The sequence below is a fragment of the Delphinapterus leucas genome, chromosome 1, assembly GCF_059928025.1.
Source record: "Delphinapterus leucas isolate spDelLeu-1000000601 "Yukka" chromosome 1, BTC_Dleu_Yukka2, whole genome shotgun sequence".
Lineage (NCBI taxonomy): Eukaryota > Metazoa > Chordata > Mammalia > Artiodactyla > Monodontidae > Delphinapterus > Delphinapterus leucas.
The window spans coordinates 153010499-153028605 of NC_143129.1; the positions used below are offsets into that span (position 1 = coordinate 153010499).

General features: G+C 44.9%; 2 protein-coding genes across 3 annotated transcripts; one reads left to right on the forward strand and one right to left on the reverse strand.

Annotated features, from left to right (window-relative positions):
- The first annotated feature begins 2180 nt into the window (after positions 1 to 2180).
- PRDX1 (peroxiredoxin 1) lies at positions 2181 to 12966 on the forward strand. Its single transcript, XM_022575578.2, has 6 exons — positions 2181 to 2293; positions 4090 to 4206; positions 6490 to 6643; positions 7165 to 7287; positions 7606 to 7736; positions 12612 to 12966. Exons 2-6 carry the CDS (start codon positions 4101 to 4103, stop codon positions 12695 to 12697), a joined length of 600 nt encoding a protein of 199 aa, XP_022431286.1. The 5' UTR covers positions 2181 to 2293; positions 4090 to 4100; the 3' UTR covers positions 12698 to 12966.
- MMACHC (metabolism of cobalamin associated C) lies at positions 12959 to 18053 on the reverse strand. Of its 2 annotated transcripts, none has more exons than XM_022575575.3 (4): positions 17928 to 18053; positions 15946 to 16140; positions 15197 to 15238; positions 12959 to 14489 (listed from the first exon to the last, which is right to left on the reverse strand). In XM_022575575.3, exons 1-4 carry the CDS (start codon positions 18006 to 18008, stop codon positions 14076 to 14078), a joined length of 732 nt encoding a protein of 243 aa, XP_022431283.2. In that variant the 5' UTR covers positions 18009 to 18053; the 3' UTR covers positions 12959 to 14075. The 2 variants fall into 2 exon arrangements, with proteins under 2 accessions (XP_022431283.2, XP_022431282.2); XM_022575574.3 differs by having other exon boundaries at positions 15086 to 15238; positions 17928 to 18049.
- Positions 18054 to 18107: the final 54 nt, after the last annotated feature.

The following is an 18107-nucleotide window of genomic DNA, read 5'->3' on the forward strand; positions in this document are numbered from 1 at the left end:
CCACTGCGCCACCAGGGAAGCCCTCATCACTATTTTTAACCTCAAAACTTCTCCTCCTCCAGTGTTTCCTACATCACTGGTTAGTGACATTACTCACATGGCACCAAGATATGAAACCAAGAAATCAGATTGAACTTCCTCTTTCATCTCACCCTAAATGCAATCAATCCAAAAGCCTGTGGAAATATTCTTTCTCTCCTTCTTCCCTTTCTGCTGCCAATGTCATTTTACAGTTCTGAGACTTCTCTATTCTGGACCATTGCAGTAGCCTCCCAGTTGGTCTCTTTGCCTATTGTCTCCTAGTCATTACATCGATCACACAGCTGCTAGAATCATCTTCCTAAAATGTGGTTCAAGTAGCTTAACTCCACATCTCAAAAATCTGCAATACACTCCAAAATTAATGAAGCACGTCTCCTAGGCCAGTTAGTGTGCCAGGTTCTGGTACTACACATATAAATAAAACAGATAAAATCCTTCCCAGACTACTGGTGAACAAGGGAGGATAAAGGTCCTGTAGAAGGATAAAGTTCCCCTGCCCCCATTTCCAAAATCTTTACTGTTCCCTGAGGAAACAGATTCTATGATGACTTAATCAGACAAGTGTTCAACAGATTTCTTCTGGTCATAATTGTTCTGCTATTTTGTTTTTTTATATTCCCACGAGGATTGGATGTTAATATTTCCCTGGGCCAGGGTAACTCTTTTGGTTCTTAAATGAGACAAATAAGTTCAAGTGCCCAGCCCAGGGCCTGGCACATGGTAGATACAATAAATGGTAATTTTCTTCTGGCTGCTGTAGGACTGTGCGTGGTTGGTTTAACCTGCTCACAGCAATAACCATCCACTATTAAGCTCTGAATGTCTGTCTCCCCTGAGTCCTCAAGAAGAAGATGAGTAATGGCCAAATAATTGTTCAGTCTTAGGCAGAGAACGAAAAAAAAAATCACTACTGTTGCATGGTAGGATGATAAATGCCAAAAAATTTTGAGATGCTCAGGCAGCATGACACAGCACTTCCCTATCTCTTATCCTGCTATAATGTCCAAGGGAGTTAGGAGGATAGTGGGGGTTGGGGGCAGAAAGGGGGACACAATACTATTTATTAAACACTCCTATTTTATATCAGGTGCTACATTGTGACGTGGGGACACAGAGATGGTTGTGACCCAAACCCTACCCTTCAGAAAGTCAGTCTAACACGGAGAGATAGACATATAAACAAGTAAAATAGCTTTAAAGTTTTCTTTTTGCTATACAGGCTACTGTTTGGGCAGAAAGGAGGGAATGGTCAATTCTGAGGATGAGTGAAAGAATTTCAGAGGAAGTACTGCTTCAGCTGAGTCTTCAAACACGTTTTCTGTAGGTCAAATAGAGAAAGGGTTCCTCATGCTTGAACAAAAGGCTGAAGGCTTAAAACAGCTACACTCTGCTCTGGGTGTTATAATACAGGAGCAAGGAAGAGTTACAGTAGTAACAATGGCTAACACTTCTAGTGTATAAGAACTAGGTACTGTGCTAAATAAACTACAGAGATGATTTCAACAAAGAATAGTATTCCCATTTTACAGACGAGAAAAGTAAGGTTAATGGATTAAGACTCCTTTATGAAGGCCACACATAAAATAACCATGAAGAGTTTTAACTCAGGAATACAGAGCCCCAGTTTTTATGAGCCACAAATCAGAGGGGTGAGTGAGTGAGTGACAAGATCAGATTTCAGAAAGATTTCCTCCAGCCACCGTGGAATGGATGGGATGGGAACTCATGGATAGCAGATAGAAAGCAGCAACCCTGTTAATCAGAACAATAAAAGGGAGGCTCTCTAAGCAATGAGGGTTACTGAGGATCACCACTACAGCAGAGGCTGCGGGAATCGGTGTAAGGGGGTAATATTTGAGAAATATGTTAAGAGATAGTTCTCAGGGGTTGGTTAGACGTGGTCTTCCGTGGGCAGCAGCTAGAACCCTTACTCTGGTTCAGGCTTTAAAGACAAGGCGGACGCGTTCGGGTTTGGAAGTGATCAAAAGAACGCCTCAAACCTCGGCGACGCGGGGTGGGGGGTTGGTAGTCCGCTAGGCCGCCCCCAGCGAGAGAAATCGCTGAGTCATACTGGCGGGGCGCGTTGGGTCGGGGCGGTGCTCGGGCCAGATCCCCCCCCTTCCCTCTCCCCCATCCGCACCCCTGGCCCGCCCTGACTCTCGCGAGAGCCCTACAGGCTATAAAAGGCCAGCGCCCGGCGCATGCTTTGCGTGTGTGCTTCCTGACTGTTCTTTGTGGCTTGTGAGGAGTGGTGAGTATATGGGCAGCGCGGCCTCTGCGTACCGCTACGCCCCATGCGCCCCGCTCCTCGCCCTTTACTCCTCCTCCCCCTCCCCCTCCCCGGGGCCTGCCCAGCTCAACTGGGGTTCTTTGACGGAGAAGGTGGCCGGGCGAGGTGGCCCTCACGTTGGACCCCCTTGTGGGTGCGGGGACGTGGTTGAAACTCGAGGCTAAAGGCGGCTTGAGTATTCTCTTCCCCCGGCAACCAAAGCAGAGGGCGCTGATTGGCTTGGCGTGGCTTGGTGGTGATGGGGTCTCCTGCGGGTGTGTGTGTGTGTGTGGGAAGCTTCTAGAGTGGATCTGCAAACTGATTAGAAACTGAGAATACTCGTCCGTCCGTCGTGTATTAGGGGGAAAGGCTGTTCTCGGTCCTTAGCTGTGACTAGCAGTGGAGCTTCAGATACTAAGATTCCGTTCTCCGTCTTTAGTTCTCTGCAGAATGGGTTTGTGGTGATCCTAAATGCCCTCTGTGAAGACTGCGCACTCTTCTGGTGCTTTCTTAAGTGCTAGGGTGGGGGTGATGATGGGAGTGGCAGAGAGGGTACCTGAAGTGAGTTTTTGGGGAGTGGCTTTCTCCACAGAAGTTCAAGGGGAGATTTCCTGAAGGGAACACACCGACCAGAAGTCCAGCAGCTTCCCATCCCCCACCACTGGTTGTGCTTTAGTGGTCGTGGGGGCCCCCTGGAAAATCAGGTTTGGACAAGAAACCCATTTATGTTAGGGTCACATCCTGTGTTTGGTTGCCAAGTTGCTTTGTGCCTTGCTGGTTGGTTTTTTGGTTTGCTATTAAAGGTGTTAAGCGGTAAAAAGTTTGTGGCAATCGATGCTTACAACGTTTCTTTTTGTTGTGGTATTATGAAGCAAGAACTTGGGGACTGGAAAAGTTAGTTTCTTGGCACTTTTAAACTGATGGCTTACTGGGTTAAATCTTAACTTCTTATTTTGGTCTTGACCTGGGTGAATCCAGTGTAACATTACTCTTTGGCAATAAATTGACTCTTGTTCTACTTATCACTGCCCCAGGATCTTGGCCCCGAGGTAAGAAACCCATTTTTGAAAGGACTTCTGGGCCTTAAACACAACACCTAGAATTTTGAAATAGAGCCGATGCCATAAATCTTGGTCTTACGTCTTGAAAAAGTTGGATTGGCTTTGGGGTGTGTGCTGTCTTTGGCAGATCTACCTGGAGAAAGGTCAAAGTGTGCTTACCACGTTCTGAAGGCAGATGGAGGTGCAGTCCAGGGAAAAGGCAGCATGGCAGCTTCTGGGAGGCAGGTGCTCAGTGTTTATGGCCTTGTGCATTTGGGTCCAGGTTTGAGAGTTTCCACCTCTTTCTATCTCTGCATGTGTGTAATGAAAGTACAGAAGAAAATGTAGTTGTACGAATGATGGTTCAGGAACAGTAAGAGTTTACTCCAATTGATAAAAAAATTTCCATTTTAAAATGAAAACATAACATTGTAAATCAACTGTACTCCAATAAAAGGTAAAAAAATAAAAACAAAAATAAACTTCAGGGGCTTCCCTGGTGGCGCAGTGGTTGAGAGTCCGCCTGCTGATGTGGGGGACGCGGGTTTGTGCCCCGGTCCGGGAGGATCCCACATGCCGCGGAGCGGCTGGGCCCGTGAGCCATGGCCGCTGAGCCTGCACGTCCGGAGCCTCTGCTCCGCAATGGGAGAGGCCACAACAGTGAGAGGCCTGGCGTACTGCAAAAAAAAAAAAAAAAAAGGGGCTTGTTTCTAATTGACTTCCTCTTACCTTTTCCAGCTGATCGCAATATGTCTTCAGGAAATGCCAAAATTGGGCACCATGCCCCCCAGTTCAAAGCAACTGCTGTAATGCCAGATGGTCAGTTCAAAGATATCAGCCTATCTGACTACAAAGGTAAGAGTAGTTAGGTTCATTAATGTGGAATTATGTTACAATCTAGGGATGGCTTGTTCATTTTCTGTATCTCTTGTCATATTTGATTGTAAAATGATTTTTATATCTCCTGTGTCTTTAGGGTAAGAGGCTTTGTCTTCCTATTGAAGTGGTGATTATCATCAGTGAACACAGGGTAGATATCCTAAGTGAACACAGGGTAGATATCCTAAGTCCAAACTGCTTCTGGAGAAAGCACAAGCTTCATTATGTCTGGACATAAATCTTTATTATTTTCCCAGTATTGCTCCTCAGTTATATTATTGGAGATAGTCTCATTATCGTGTTATAAAAGGCCTTCAACAATTTAAAGTCTCAGAGCTAAAGTCTTCGGAGCTGTGAGACTGTATGTTCAGTTCAGTTTAAGAAGTATGTGTGTCATGATTGCTGTATTAGGCAGAGGGCTTAGGCACATTCCCTGACTGTTTTGCCCCTAGAGAAAAATTGGTGTCACAATTAGAATAACTCTCCTTTCTGTTAAATAGTTTCAAGTAGGCACCTAGCAAGTTCTAATGAGGTTCTTTTTATTTTGCAGTCATGGAGCAGCAGGGTCTTCTGGGACAATTGAAAATAGAAATTCCTTAGAATGCAAACCTGAGACTCAGGTGTCAAGTATACCTTTCTTGATGGTGTAGCAGTCGGTTCCTAGAGTCAGCTTTTGGGTAGAACCTGTGACTAGGTTTCTTAACAAATTACACATATTGGTTGGAATGAGAGCAGATAAGTGGGGCCCTATGGAGAGAAGCTCCTCCTGGCAAACAAGGTAAGTAGCACTATAGGGAGGTGACTCTGGCCCAAGGGCAAAGGCATGAGGTTTAGGAAGAGCTATTGTGTTCCCTCCAGGGCTTGACCTGCTGTAGCTTGTTAGGCAAAGCCCCTGAGGAAGGTTGTTTCGGTGAGTGAGTTTATAGTGATTTTGGCTTTCAAAGTGAATGTCAAAAGGATCTGCTTGTTTTTGACTTGCAAACATTGTTGCTATCTGGAAATAAGTGAATATTTGGAATTGCTCCAAATAGCTCAGCCCATTAGGTATGGTGAGAAGTTGCCCTCAGGTTGAAGATCTAGAATACTTCAATTGGTAATCAGAATGAGTTTCATAAAATTGCAACTAGAAATTCTGTTACCTACCAGGAGAATTTTTGGAACTTTTGCCTTATAAATTTTTTCTTTGCTTGTCCTGTCAGGCTTGTTTGAAACATATCTGTGGTTATTCAGGTGATCACTTAAACCTTAGCCATCAGAGACTTCCCTGGTGGTCCAGTGGTTAAGAGTCCCCCTTCCAGTGCAGGGGACGTGGGCTCAATCCCCAGTCGGGGAACTAAGATCCCACATGCCGCGGGCATGCTGTGGGGCAACTTAAGCCCGTGCGCCAGAACTACAGAGCCTGCACACTACAACTAGAGTGAAGCTCGTGCACACTGCAGGGAAGATCCCTAGTGCCGCAGGAAGACCCGATGCAGCCTAAATAAATGAATAAATAAACAAATCTTACCCATCACATTACTGTGGTTCCTTGTGGAAGAATTGCAGAGGTTCTGACTTTCTCTTGTTGGTTTTATTGCCTTGCAGCAGAAAATGCAGCAATTCAGCTCTTTCTGGGCACTGATTATATAAGCATTGGCATTAGATTGTCCAGTAGATAATTGCGTCTTTGCTTTTTTTCTTCACTGGAGAACTTGGTGTTTGTGCTAATTTTAACTATCCAGAGATCAAAATTAGATGGAACAGAGTTTATCTGTAGTTGGCAGCTAACATGGAGGCAGGAAAATAAATCATGGAAACGAAGAACCTTGTGGAAGAGGTTCTGACAGTAGCTGCAAGGAATCTTCTCTGTTGAGCATCTTGGCATTTTAACAAATGTGTCTGCCATCAACTTGAAAAGGCTGCTTTTTTCCATAGGAGAATGTCTTCAGGTTTACATTCTCTATGAGGCAAGGAAGTCTGTTTCTTTTTTTTTTTTAATACATTTATTTACTTATGGCTGCATTGGGTTTTCGTTGCTGCACACGGGCTTTGTTGCAGAGAGTGGGGGCTTCTCTTGTTGCCGAGCACAGGCTCTAGGCGTGCGGGCTTGAGTAGTTGTGGCACACGGGCTTCGTTGCTCTGCGGCATGTGGGATCTTCCCAGACCAGGGCTCAAACCCGTGTCCCCTGCATTGGCAGCTGGAATTTTAACTACTGCGCCACCAGGGAAGTCCCAGGAAGTCTATTTCAAAGGCTAACTTGGGCTTTTTTTTTCCCCCAGGAAAATATGTTGTGTTCTTCTTTTACCCTCTTGACTTCACCTTTGTGTGCCCCACGGAGATCATTGCTTTCAGTGATAAGGCAGAAGAATTTAAGAAACTCAACTGCCAAGTGATTGGTGCTTCTGTGGATTCTCACTTTTGTCACCTGGCATGGTAAACCTCTTGATCCATTTGGCATGGAGATTTTTTGTTTTTCTTTTTTTTAAATTATTACTTTTTTTTTTTTTTTGACTGCACTGTGTGGCATGTGGGATCTTAATTCCCTGACCAGGGATGGAACGTGTGCCCCCTGCAGTGGAAGCGCGGAGTCTTAACCACTGTACCACCAGGGAAGTCCAGGCATATGGACTTTTAAATTAAGCAGCAACTGGTACTGGGAGGCTTTGGCAATAGACTTTCTCAAGTATTGATTTCTGGCTCATAGAAGGAGAACAAATGCTCTGACTTGTTGTTCTTACTACCTGGCAGCAGAGGAAAAGCAGCTTGGATTACAGCTGAGTGTACCCTGGTGACCTTAACTGTCCTCAGCCGGTTATTTTACTGCTGGAAAAAGTTTGAAGTTTTCTGGGGAGTAAGATTAGGAATGTTGGACAGGAGAAGGAATAGTTATAGTTAATGCTTTTGCTACACAAGAGTTTGAATGAATGTGATTGTATGTGTGCTTTTTGCTGTAGGATCAACACACCCAAGAAGCAAGGAGGACTGGGACCCATGAACATTCCCTTGATATCAGACCCCAAGCACACCATTGCTCAGGACTATGGGGTCTTAAAGGCTGATGAAGGCATCTCATTCAGGTATATACCTGCTGGGGGGCTGACAGTCATCAGGAGAATTATCTGATTGGCTGAGGACCTTTTATTTGAAAGGTAGAGCCCTGATCTGTGGAGTCTTTTTTCTCATTTCATTTTTTTTCCTTTTGTATTGAGAAATAATTGATAGACATCACTGTGTAAGTTTAAGGTGTGTGGCATGATTTCATTCTTTTATGCTGGGCCTAAGGGGAAGGCCAGTGCAAGTGTGGGAGACCAGCCTATTTCCATTTCTTCTCTATTCTAAGAAAGCAATTTCTAAAACTGTACTGTCTCTCTCAAACCTTTAATACTTTTTTCCAGGGGCCTTTTTATTATTGATGATAAAGGTATCCTTCGACAGATCACCATAAATGACCTTCCTGTTGGGCGTTCTGTGGATGAGACACTGAGACTAGTTCAGGCCTTCCAGTTTACTGACAAACATGGGGAAGGTAAGGCAGTCTGCCTGGTGACAGGACAGTGGAGTGGGAAAGATGGGAGGAACAAAGTCTACCAGATAAAAGGGTGATTATGTCTCTTCAAGAAGTTGCCATCTCTGGATTATAGTGGGTTGTGGGGGTGGGGCAATGGAAAAGCCTGGGGAGGAGAATATAAAGGCTTCTTGTTCCAATCGCGTATTCCCAGCTTCTGCCCTGATCATTTAGTATCGCTCACTGCTGCAGATTCAACTTATTAAAAGAGTATAGGAGGATCCCATAGGTGTGTTAAGGGCGAAACAAAAGGCTGGGAATCACACCTAGACATGAACCATGCTGCTCTTGACAAGTGTTTACTGGGGGGAGAGCTTAATTCCTGTAGACAATATTTGTTTCATTGGGGTAATGTCCAACCAGTTTTGGAAAGTGAAATGAAAATAGGACTAAGATAACTTATCCAAAGACAGTAGGTAGAAACAGTTAATACGTTTTTATCTTTTAAAAATCCATTCTGTTGGTGCAGTGTGGTTGTATTTGTAAGACTTATAATCAACAAATACCAAACTATATATGCTCAATATAAAAATTTTTCTAAGGAAGGAGGGGTTAGGGCCGAAGAGTTTGAGATGAAATACCAAGGTTCTTCGTTAGAAGTTTCAGGATGAAAGACAATGTTTTTGTGAGTCTGAACATGACCGAGTAGATTCAATTTACGGTTTTTATCTAGCATTTGCTAGAGTGCAGGTCTTTCTTACTGCTCTAGCCCTTCTCTCCTTATATATTCTCTCATTGCAGTGTTCTGATAAAGTCCTGAACTACTTGCTCCCAGCCTTTGAGTTTATAAGGCTGTAGCTTTTGACAGCTCCCTATCTCTGCCCAGTGTAGTTGTTGTTTGGAATGAGATAGCCTTATCCCAACTGGGTTGAGTTTTAAGAACTCAGCTCCTCCATCTGCTGCAGGTGCTGGGTATGTAGGGGGAGGGGATCTTGAACCCCACCCCCACCCCAGCTTAATATGATTGAGGGTAAGATGGTTGGGATCAAGTGCTACTGATATCAAGTGCGCAGGTGGACTTGGACAAATTTCTTGTCTTAGTACATCTCATTTTCTTTCTCTAGAAAATAAGTAGTTCTGACTAGCTCTCTAAGGCTCATTTCAGCTCTGATCTTGCGAGTTAAAGGAGGTGGAAGTTAAGAGTCTGGATTAGTGGTGTTTGTTTGGGGGACCCAAAAGTGCTAGCGTGACTAGAGTGGAAGGCTAATAGGTAATGGGAATCAGAAGGCACCATTTGCAGAAGCATGTGTGGGCTTTACTCTGGATTAAAGGAGCAGACAGCTGCTGAGACTGCCCCCTGGTGGAGAATGAAGTTCAGTACAAAGACGGAAGGCTCTGGAGTGGCCAAGTCGGCCCTTTACTGGACTTTGCTAGACCTTGCATAGACTCTTGAACCCAAGCTTTCATGACTGTGAAGCTTGCTTCTTCACACTCTATTGTTCTCTGCTGCTTCCCATCCCATTAGAACAGGCACAGCTTTCTGTGCGCAGCCTTTTATGGCTTATAGTATGATAGTTCCCAGTTGAGAGCATGTAAATACCAACCAGGCAGTCTATATGACGTGCTGTCATGTGTTGTTTATTTGACAAATAACCCCGCATTCCTATTTTTAAAATTGAGATATAATTGGCATATAACATTATATTATTTTCAGGTGTACAACATAATGACCTTATGTTTGTATATCCTATGTTCCTATTTTTACCTAAAAATTTTTTTTGATCTTGAATTTTACACTTTTTTGCGGGGAAGGGGTCTTCAAGTGAACTACATTACATTTTAGCAGAGAGAAGGGTGGAACTGACAAATACCATAGAGAAATTTTTTACTGAAAAAATCCTATGTTCCTATTTTTAAGGACAAATAAACCAATATTTAAACACAGCATATATTCATAGTTAATGGTGGAACTGGGATCCAAATTCAAAGCCCTCCTTTTCTTAGGTAATTTCAAATGCTGAAAAAGTCATTGTTTAGGGCCTTCTGTGTTGGCGAGAGTTGTGGTCCTTCAGCTGCACTTGAAAGCTGGTAAATGTGGGACTCAGCCAGTTCTTCTGGGCTCCATATTGATTCTGAAAAACCAGCACTGTTGGGTATGAGTGAAACATCCAAGTGTGGATCTTTCTGTCCTGTCATTAATTATTGGTACAGTCTTAAGTGCCAAGAGGCTTTTTAGTGCCAAGGAGACTAAATTGTCAAGGTCCTTCTTTCTGGTTCATTATTCCTCCTATCTTTGTATCATTTGTATTCCTGGACAGAAGAATCTTTGGTTTCCCTGCTGGCAAACTACGGGGTGGCTCTGGGTCTGGTCTCTGTTTTTATGTTGTTTTTTATTCTTGGAAGCTTGTTTATGCTTAGGACCTGTGTTCTAACCCTTTGGTGCCACTAAAGCTAATGACTGTGTAACAATCAAATGGAGATTTTGTAAAGCAGCTGGGTTTGCCATTTAGTGCTTGTTCCATCCATACCTTGTTCCCAGACTGCTGTTTGCAGTGTCTGACATCTGAGGCTGTGACATCCTTGGACTGAAAGGGGCTTCCCCTCTCTCACCTGAGCAAGTGAGATTTTTGCTGCTCCATTACTGGACTTTGCTGACTACATGCTTCCTAGAAGACTAAACAGCAAATAGAGTAGAAAATCAGAGATTGGTTCCTTTGCTTCACTTTCCTTAGGTTTGCCCAAGGAGCATTGCTAACTTAGGATCGTTGGAAAGGTTGAAAGGTTCTTTTCTGCATAAAGTGTGCGAAAGATTCAAACTTGGACCTTTTGCTTACCAAGGTATAGCAGGCAGTTACTTAGTGAAACAAGCAGGACCTTCTGTGGAGGTCCTGCCCCTTATTTCAGGCATTCTTGTTTGGCAGAGTTAAGGAACACTGAGAAGGAAAACTGCTTGCTGCTTTCAGATCTCTGAAGGGCTGCTAGAGGGAAGAAGCAGCTTAGTGTTAGGGTTTACACAGTCATAGCTTTGTCATTTTTTAGCTTATATTTTTCTTGGGTATGGGGGCAAGTCACTACGGTAATCAGTTTTTATTGTGGTTATATATAATTTACCTTTTTTTTTTTTTTGCGTTACGCGGGCCTCTCACTGTTGTGGCCTCTCCCGTTGTGGATCGCAGGCTCAGCGGCCATGGCTCACGGGCCCAGCCGCTCTGCGGCATGTGGGATCTTCCTGGACCGGGGCACGAACCCGTGTCCCCTGCATCGGCAGGCGGACTCTCAACCTCTGCGCCACCAGGGAAGCCCCTAATTTACCTTTTTAAGTGCATAATTCAGTGGCATTAATTACATTCACAGTGTTGTACATCTATCACCACTGTTTCTCTTTTTCATCATCCCAAACAGGCAGTAGTAACCATGAAGCAATAACTTACCATTCCCCTTTCCCTCCAGCCTTGGTAACTTCTACTTTCTGTGTCTGTGAATTTGCCTATTCTAGGTGTTTCATGTGAGTGAAGTCATATAGTATTTATCCATTTGTGTTTGGATTCTTTCACCTAGCATAATGTTTTCAAGGTTTATCCAGGCTGTAGTATATATCAGAACATTATTATTTTTAAAGGCTGAATAATATTCCGATACACACACACACACACAGAGTTATGTCTATCTGTTAACAGGTTGTTTCCACCTTTTGGCTATTGTGAATAATATTGCTAAAATATTGGTGAACTGGTGTCTGAATCCTTGTTTCCAGTTACTTTGGGGCTATATATAGGAGTAGAATTGCTGGGTCACATGGTAATTCTATGTTTAGATTCTTGAGGAAGTGCCAAACTTTTCCACAGCACATGCACCATTTTACATTCCCACCAGCAATACCAAGGGCTCTTTACATCCTTCTCAACATTTACTTTCCTTTTTTTTTTTTTTTAAACTATAGCCATCCTAGGGGATGTGAAGTGGTATCTCATTGTAGTTTTGACTAGTGATGGCATATTTTCATATGTTTATTTGACCATTTGTATATCTTTGTAGATATGTCTTTTTTCAAGTCCTTTGCCCATTTTTGAATTGGGTTGTCTGTTGAGCTGTGGGAGTTCTGGATTTCAATTTTGGCTATTAATCCCTTATCAGATATGATTTATAAATATTTTTTCCCATTCTGTGGGTTGTCTTCACTCACTTCATAATGTCCTTTAATCTACAAAAGTCCTTAATGTCAATCAAGTCCAATTTACCTTATGTTTTTTTACTGTTGTTTGTGTTTTCAGTATCATGTCTAAGAATACATTTCCAAATCTAAGGTCATGAAGTTTGACCCACCCTGTGTTTTCTTCAAAGAGTTTATGGTTTTAGCTCATATATAGGCTGTTGATCCATTTGCGAGTAAACTTTTTGTGTATGGTATGAATAGATGTCCAATTTCATTGTTTTACATGTGGAAATCCAGCTGTTCCAGCACCATCTGTTGAAGAGCATTTAAGCTTATTTCTCAAAAGGTGCATTTTTGAAGCATACATAAAATTACTGAGAACAAATGAATACCCACTTATCTACTACCTACTGTTAACAAAATCGTAATATTTTGCTGTACATGCTTTAGACAGATTATTTTTAGAACAAAGTATAAAGTTGAAGCTGTTACTTAATTTCTCTAAATTTCAGTTACTCTGAACAAATTAGGTATCATAGTAATTAGGGCTCTGGTGAGGATTAAATTACATATTTATAGCTTTGAACTAAAAGGCTGAATGATCTCAGACTGCAGGGTAGGCTTCCTGGTGCCTGAATGTTGCCTCTTTAGGGCTCACATTTGGTTTTGAGGCATCCACTTGTCCTTGGGAGGGTGGAGCTCACCACTGATCAGGTTATTAATTAGTATCCTTTCTTTTGCAGTGTGCCCAGCTGGCTGGAAGCCTGGCAGTGATACCATCAAGCCTGATGTCCAGAAGAGCAAAGAATATTTCTCTAAGCAGAAGTGAGCACTGGGCCATTTTAGGGCCAGGCTGCAGTAGGTGGCCATGAGAACAAAACCTCTTTTGTACTATTGTCATGCTTAAAACACAAGACCTTGCACTCAGCCCAGATGTGGTGTGGGACAGGACAGGCCTTTCCTGCAGGGGCTGGGGAGGCCAGCCTTTCTTCCTCTGGGGGGAATGGCCTGAGCTGTATTATGGGGCAGGCAAACTGATTGTATAGTAGTAGGTTATCGCTTTTGGTCTTTTGTAGTTTTATTAAACTTGAGCTGAGACCTTGTTGATTCTTCATTTTAGGGGGACATTAGCCTTTGAGTGTAAGAGGAATTTACTTTTTGCTTTCCCTCTTTAGGGGAAAATGAGGTGTGAGAGTGTCTCAGAATCAGGAAATTATATTGAGGGGAAATGCAAGTACATACAGAGGATGGACCTCGAAGCAAGGTGTTTCATTTCACCATATCTGGAGAAGAGCAAGGCCTCCTACTACAGTACTGGCCAAGGCACTGCAATTTTTGCTATAGGCTGGGTTGCAGGTTAAGAGCCCAGTGAGATTACTGACATTTACTTTTACACTACTGGGAGGGCTGTATGAAAACCTGAAGCTTGGCCTCTTCTGATAAATGCCTGGTACTGGTTCTGTAAAAAGATCAGAGTTAGAGGTTTCAGTACCTTTGGAACTAAAAGGGGGAGGGGGAGACAAACACAGCGCTGGTGTTCATAGGGTAGGTTTCTGTGTCAAAAGCACAGTGCTGAGCACCTCTTGGCTTCCCTGGGGTTTCTATCCTTGATTTAAGGGTAGTTCTTATCCTCATATCATTGTCCTGAGGGAGGGTTGTCAGTGGGGCAAAGGTGGATTCCTCCTGGGTTCTTGAGGCTAGGGCAGATTCAGGACTGAGAATCCTTCTGTATATCATGTGGTGCCCTTCTAGACACCTTCCAGACACGGCTACCCCAGCCTACCTAGCCCTCCAGTATTCAGACAAGCAAGAGCTATGAGCGGCAGTATAGGATTCCTGGGGCCTTTAATAATAGCTTATTATATGCCAGGTACTATTTTGTATTCAGTCTCCATAAGAACCCTCTGAGGCAGGTACCGTTATTTAGGGGATAGTTGCTTCTTAAGCCCTGTAACAAATAGCATCTTGAAGCACTGCAGAGAAATGGTAACAGGTAATAATCCCATATTCCAAGGCAGGTGGCAAGTCTGGATCTGCTTTGGTCTTTTGACCAAACTTCTTTTAGACTTGTTATCTTCATTTATGATCTCTACTATAATTCTTTATCAAAAATGATCATCTTGTACCCAATAAAATCTTGTCTAGCCAAATAAGTCCCAGCAGGTGCAACTGTCATAAATGAGGATCCCACAGGGGAGGGGAGGGTATCAAGGGCCAGAGGATGCAGGTGGTGAGACCCTGGGGCTGAGCCAGCCTCTGCTGGGACTCTGAGGCTTCTTGGGGATGAATGTGGTGAAATGAAGCTCTTGGGATGTAGAGCTAGGCTCCTCTGAGGTCTGGGCCAAGCCCAATAAGGCCAAGCGTTGGGCAGGCGGAGTGGAAAAGTAGGCCTTCTGCTCTTCTGAGTAGCGCTCCTGAGGTGGCACAGCATCCCGGTAAGTCCAGTCACGCCAATGGAAGTTGAAGCGTTCAAGCAGGGTGATCCGGTCAGCTCTTGCAGGTACACAGTCGAGGGGCTTTGTGGGTGGCAGGTCTGGCACCTCTATTCCTCGCAGCAGCACGGCCCCTCGGATGGCAAACCAGCCCCCGAATCTGGGATGTATGCACACACCTGATATGTGCTGGGGAGTGGGTAAAAAAGAAAACAGTCATGGAGGTCGTCTTGGCACCAAATCCAGCTACCAGCAATGCAAGCTAGGTTTGTTCACTTATTCTCATTTCTTATTCTGAGTCTACATGTGAGCCTCGGTCAGTCCTTGACTGGACTCCTCTATTCCCTCTCCTGGACAACTTTTTTCATGAAGTCACTGACCACAAGGAAAGGTTCCTTGAGCTGAACTTGAGCTTCCCAGTCTCACCACTCTAATCACAGCTCTGCCCCCTCCGTTCTATCACAAAGACTAAGAACAGACTAGTTCTCTGACTGATGTGTCTCTAGGAGCCAGACCTCTGACCATGGTGCACCTTTGTCCTGGATTGTACCCATCAATTCCTTTACCCAGGGGAGGTGGAAGAATGACATCTGAAATCTTTTTTTTCTTTTGGCTGTGCCTCGCGGTTTGCGGGATTCTCAGTTCCCCAACCAGGTAATGAACCCGGGCCATGGCAGTGAAACCCCGGAATCCTAAACACCAGGCCTCCAGGGAACTCCTGGGACTTGAAATCTTGAGGGATTTTCCTTTCCTTTTCCAGCCCCTATTCATATTTGCCCTCTGACCTGGGTTCCCCAGGGGTCAGACTCCACATCCTGTCGTTGGTAGTAATAAGCTGCCCCTGCCACATGGGCTGCTGTCTGGGCCAGAATCTTGGGGCGCCGGTTTGGGTGTACCTCGTAGTCAGCGATGATTTCTACTTGCATCTCTGGGAGGCTCTGTGATAGAGAACAAGATGGAAGCTTTTAGCACAAGAGGAATCATGACCATGTCCAACAGCGCCTTGTGTTAACACGGCCCTGTCCTCAGAAGTCATGTTTAAAGGGGAAACATGATCTTAAACTTGGAGTGGGGCTGGGGGCTCCAGCGTGAAGAAAACAATATTGTGTCCAGGAGGGCCCATGTTTGAAGGGAAATACAGTCTTGTTCAGAAACCTTTATGAGGGGTGACTTGGCTCTGCTCTCCGGAGGCCCAATGTGGAGGAAGACATGGCCCAGCTTTGGGGAGACCCAGTGTATGTGTACGTGTGTATATACATGTAAAGTGTGTAGTGGGGGAGTATTCTGTCCTCAAAAGACCCCAAAGATAGCATAAAGCTTCCAGGTCTAGGGCAAAGAAAGGGGAGAGATGCGTGGGGAATGTTGGGCTTATTCCCATTTCACTTGGAGGCCAAGGGAACTCTGATCATAGAGTTGTACATCAGTGAAGGGTGAGTGAGACTGGTTTCAGACCTAGGGGGCTGCTAGAGGAGGTGGCCAAACCTGGGGTGAGAAGGCAGAATGGGGAGAGATCATATTGTCAAGGCTGGCTTTAGGATACCCTTCTGCCCGGGAAGTGGCTCCTAGCCCTAAGCAGGTCTAGTCGAGGAGCTGGAAGCAGGTGCAGGTTTTGAAGCTGGGGAAGGCTACAGCCAGCCTTGCTCACCTCTCTAACACGGCCCAGGTGGTAGGCCACACACTGGTCCACAGGGTCAGTCAGTGGCTGGAGGTGGCAGCTCTGCAGGAAGGGCTTGAGGGCCCGGTCAAACATGGCAGGTGTGCTGAGTACCAGGAAGGCCAGGGTAGGTCCTGGCAGGGGCAGGTGGAAGGCTGGAGGCAGGAGTGCATTGTACCATGCCACCTGGAATAGAGAAAATTCAGGCCACACGAGGGCCAACTTAGGCCTTAGCCAGGCCCATACCTTAGCTTTGCATTCAAGGCTTCATGCATCTTGCCCAGCCTCCATCTTATTCAATCAATGAAATTCTACTGATGTATGATGTGTGTTTATGGGGACGCAACTGAATCTGACAGGGAGTTACAATAGAGAAGAAAAGAATTCATAAAAAACTAAGGACAAAAAAAATTTGATTATATTGTGATTAGTGCAATAACAGGGCCAGTGAAGGCCCTCTGAAATTAGAAAAGGCTTGGAAGCTGAGTCTTGAAGGCTAGGAAGGAAACTTTACAGGCTGACGTGTAGAGGGAGAATCTGGTATGTGTTTTAAGTAGGTCCCAGCATAAACAAAGGTAAAAAGTGCAAGGCATAGTTGGAGAATAGCAAATTGTCTAGTTTGACAGAAGTGAAGCATCTGTAGAGGGGAGCAGAGGGAGAGAAGGCTGGAGAGATCAGTAGGAGTAAGACTGTGACTGGCCTTGAATACTGCCAATTTGAGGAATATGGGTCTAATTTGGTGACAATGAGGGCTAGCCATTGAAGATTTAAGGAGTAAACTGACATGATCAGTTTTAGATCAGTCTGGCTGCAGTGTGGAGGATGGAATGGAGGCAAAGTGGCAGGAAGGAGGTTACTGCAGAAATTCAAATGAGAAATAGTGGCCTGGACCAGGAGCATAGATGGGTTGAATGGAAGGAAATGGGTCTGGGATAGGAGACAGATTGTTGCTAAAGGTCTCTGGCTGATTGTATGTGGAGCTAGGGAGGTGAGAGAAGGAGGAGCTCAGGATGATTGGCAGGGCTGTATATGGCACTGTTCAATACCATAGCTCCCCCTATCCAGGCCTACCTGATTGCACCAGCTAGGCATCTCCACTCTCCCTCATACCTGCCATCCACCACTACTACCTCAACACCTTTATTCAAGCTCTTCCTGATATTTGGGATGTATATAACCTTCCAATCTATCTTTTCATATATAGTTCAACTCCATTTTTTCCAGGTAAGCCTCTCTGAGGCTAGATCCAACCTACTTCTTCCTCTATGATCCCCTCCCAGCACTGCTGTGTGCCACTCAGTGGAAGGGGTGGAAGTGGGCTGCCTCTTAAGCATCAGGCAAAAGGCTCAAGCTGAGTTGACTTAGCTTTGTTTCCAAGCACAGGGTTCAGTGCAGGGGACACTGGATATAGGGAAATGGACCTATGTGAACAAGGGTAGGTGGTGATGCCAGACTTCTGTGTCAGGCAAGTGTATAGTTTATATACCCAGCCCAGCACTGGTGACTGGCAACATCATGAATGTAACCTTTTATCGGTAGATGGAACAACCCAGCCAACTGTTTGCTTGTTCAACACCATGAATGCCCTTCGCTAATCAGATGACCAAAATTCTAGCCATGCAAACATTCCAGGCCTTGCCCTCCTCCCAACTCCTTCGGGAAGCTTCCAAAATGACTCTGGCCCCACAGTACCTTTCTTCCTGTAAATTACGTAGGTGACAAAGCCACAGGGTTACTGGATCATATGGTGTCTCCTATTCATCAATCCGGCATTGTATGAGGGTAAAAGGACAAACCTGCAACAGTTCTCTACCCGTTTAAACCAAGCGTCCATTGAGACCCTGTCCCGATACGTCAAACGAACACGGGGCCAGAAGAGCTCGGGAAAGTTCAGAGGACTCCAGGGCCTCACGCCGGTGGCACCGAAGCCAACCATACACTTCGCCCTAGCACCACAGTAGGGATAAACCAACCTGGAAGGGGTAAACCTCGAAGCCGAAAGGGCACAACGTGTCCTCAATCTTCTGCTTCAGCTCTGCAACTTGCGGCTCCATAGCGCACGCTACACGCTGAGCCTGCTGGGGAATGGAGTCTCAAGGTAACTCGGGACGTTAAGCTTTGAGGCAGCTTGGACTCCATTTCCCAAGAACTAC